General features: G+C 45.2%; 1 protein-coding gene across 1 annotated transcript; it reads left to right on the top strand.

Annotated features, from left to right (window-relative positions):
* The first annotated feature begins 8 nt into the window (after positions 1–8).
* Positions 9–671, top strand: LOC121966960 (solute carrier family 13 member 5-like). Its single transcript, XM_042517025.1, has 2 exons — positions 9–144; positions 254–671. The coding sequence occupies exons 1-2, from the start codon at positions 86–88 to the stop codon at positions 468–470; spliced, it is 276 nt and encodes a 91-aa protein (XP_042372959.1). The 5' UTR covers positions 9–85; the 3' UTR covers positions 471–671.
* The last annotated feature ends 422 nt before the right edge of the window (positions 672–1,093 follow it).

Here is a 1,093-nt window from a genome sequence, read left to right as displayed (position 1 = left end):
CCTGTGACTTCCTGTCTGCAGACTCTTCCCTCAGAACGGTGACGTCATCAACTTTGCGTCCTGGTTTGCGTTCGCCTTCCCCACCATGGTGCTGACGCTGACGCTCGCCTGGTTCTGGCTGCAGTTTCTCTTCATCGGCTGCAAGTGAGTCAACAAACAAACGTCCCTCCGACTCTGAGCTGAGTCAGCAGAAGCTTTTTTAATCTGCCGATCGTTAAATGTGCAAAAACACTGAGGCGTTGTCTCTTGGCAGCGTGCGGAGGACGTGGGGCTGCGGGGCGGTGCAGTCGGAGAAGGAGCGAGCGGCGTACGCGGTGATCCGAGACGAGCACCGGCGTCTGGGGCCCGTGAGTTACGGCGAGGTCAGCGTGCTGGCGCTCCTCGTCCTCATGGTGGTGCTGTGGTTCACACGAGACCCGCGCTTCATGGACGGCTGGGCCACGCACGTCTTCAACGCCAAGGCCGAGTGAGTACGATTCAAAACACAGTAACTGAAGGGACGTCTGGAAACTCTCCCATACGGTCATGGAAAACCTGGAAAAGCTGTTTAACTTTCAAATAGCACTTTAGAGGCCCAAAACGGTTTTGGAAAAGTTCTGTTCTACTTTTCTCTGTTTCACAAACACATGATGTGTTCAAGGACCATCAGAAATTCATCTGAATTTTTTTGTATTTAATTAAATTAAAGAAAAGAGTTGGCCAAAACTTTTTTCCCCAGAAATTGCCAAAAATGTAGAAAAAAAAATCTCAAAGGTTTTTCTTTCAAAATCGCCATTTTTTTTAAAGAAAAAAAAAGTTTTTTTCTTTAAAAAAAATTATAGAAAAACATTTCTCATATTTTTCAAAGAAAACATTCCTTTAGAGACATTTATCTTTAAAATTCGGCAGTAAAGTAAATTGAAAACACAGCGTTTTGAAGTTGCATGCCCCTCCCCTAAAGTTCCTCCCTGGTGCCTCCGCCCTCATAAATAACACACAGTCCCTAACTTATATTTAGAAGCTCTTCCACTGTGACGAGAAAGAACCAATAAGGAGTATCGATGGTCGTTTCAGGGAATGTTTGGTCTTTAAAATTTGCCTTAAAGTGCTGGAA

This window comes from Plectropomus leopardus, unplaced genomic scaffold, assembly GCF_008729295.1.
Source record: "Plectropomus leopardus isolate mb unplaced genomic scaffold, YSFRI_Pleo_2.0 unplaced_scaffold26451, whole genome shotgun sequence".
Classification (NCBI taxonomy): Eukaryota; Metazoa; Chordata; class Actinopteri; order Perciformes; family Serranidae; genus Plectropomus; species Plectropomus leopardus.
This window is presented reverse-complemented; position numbering and strand designations above follow the sequence as displayed.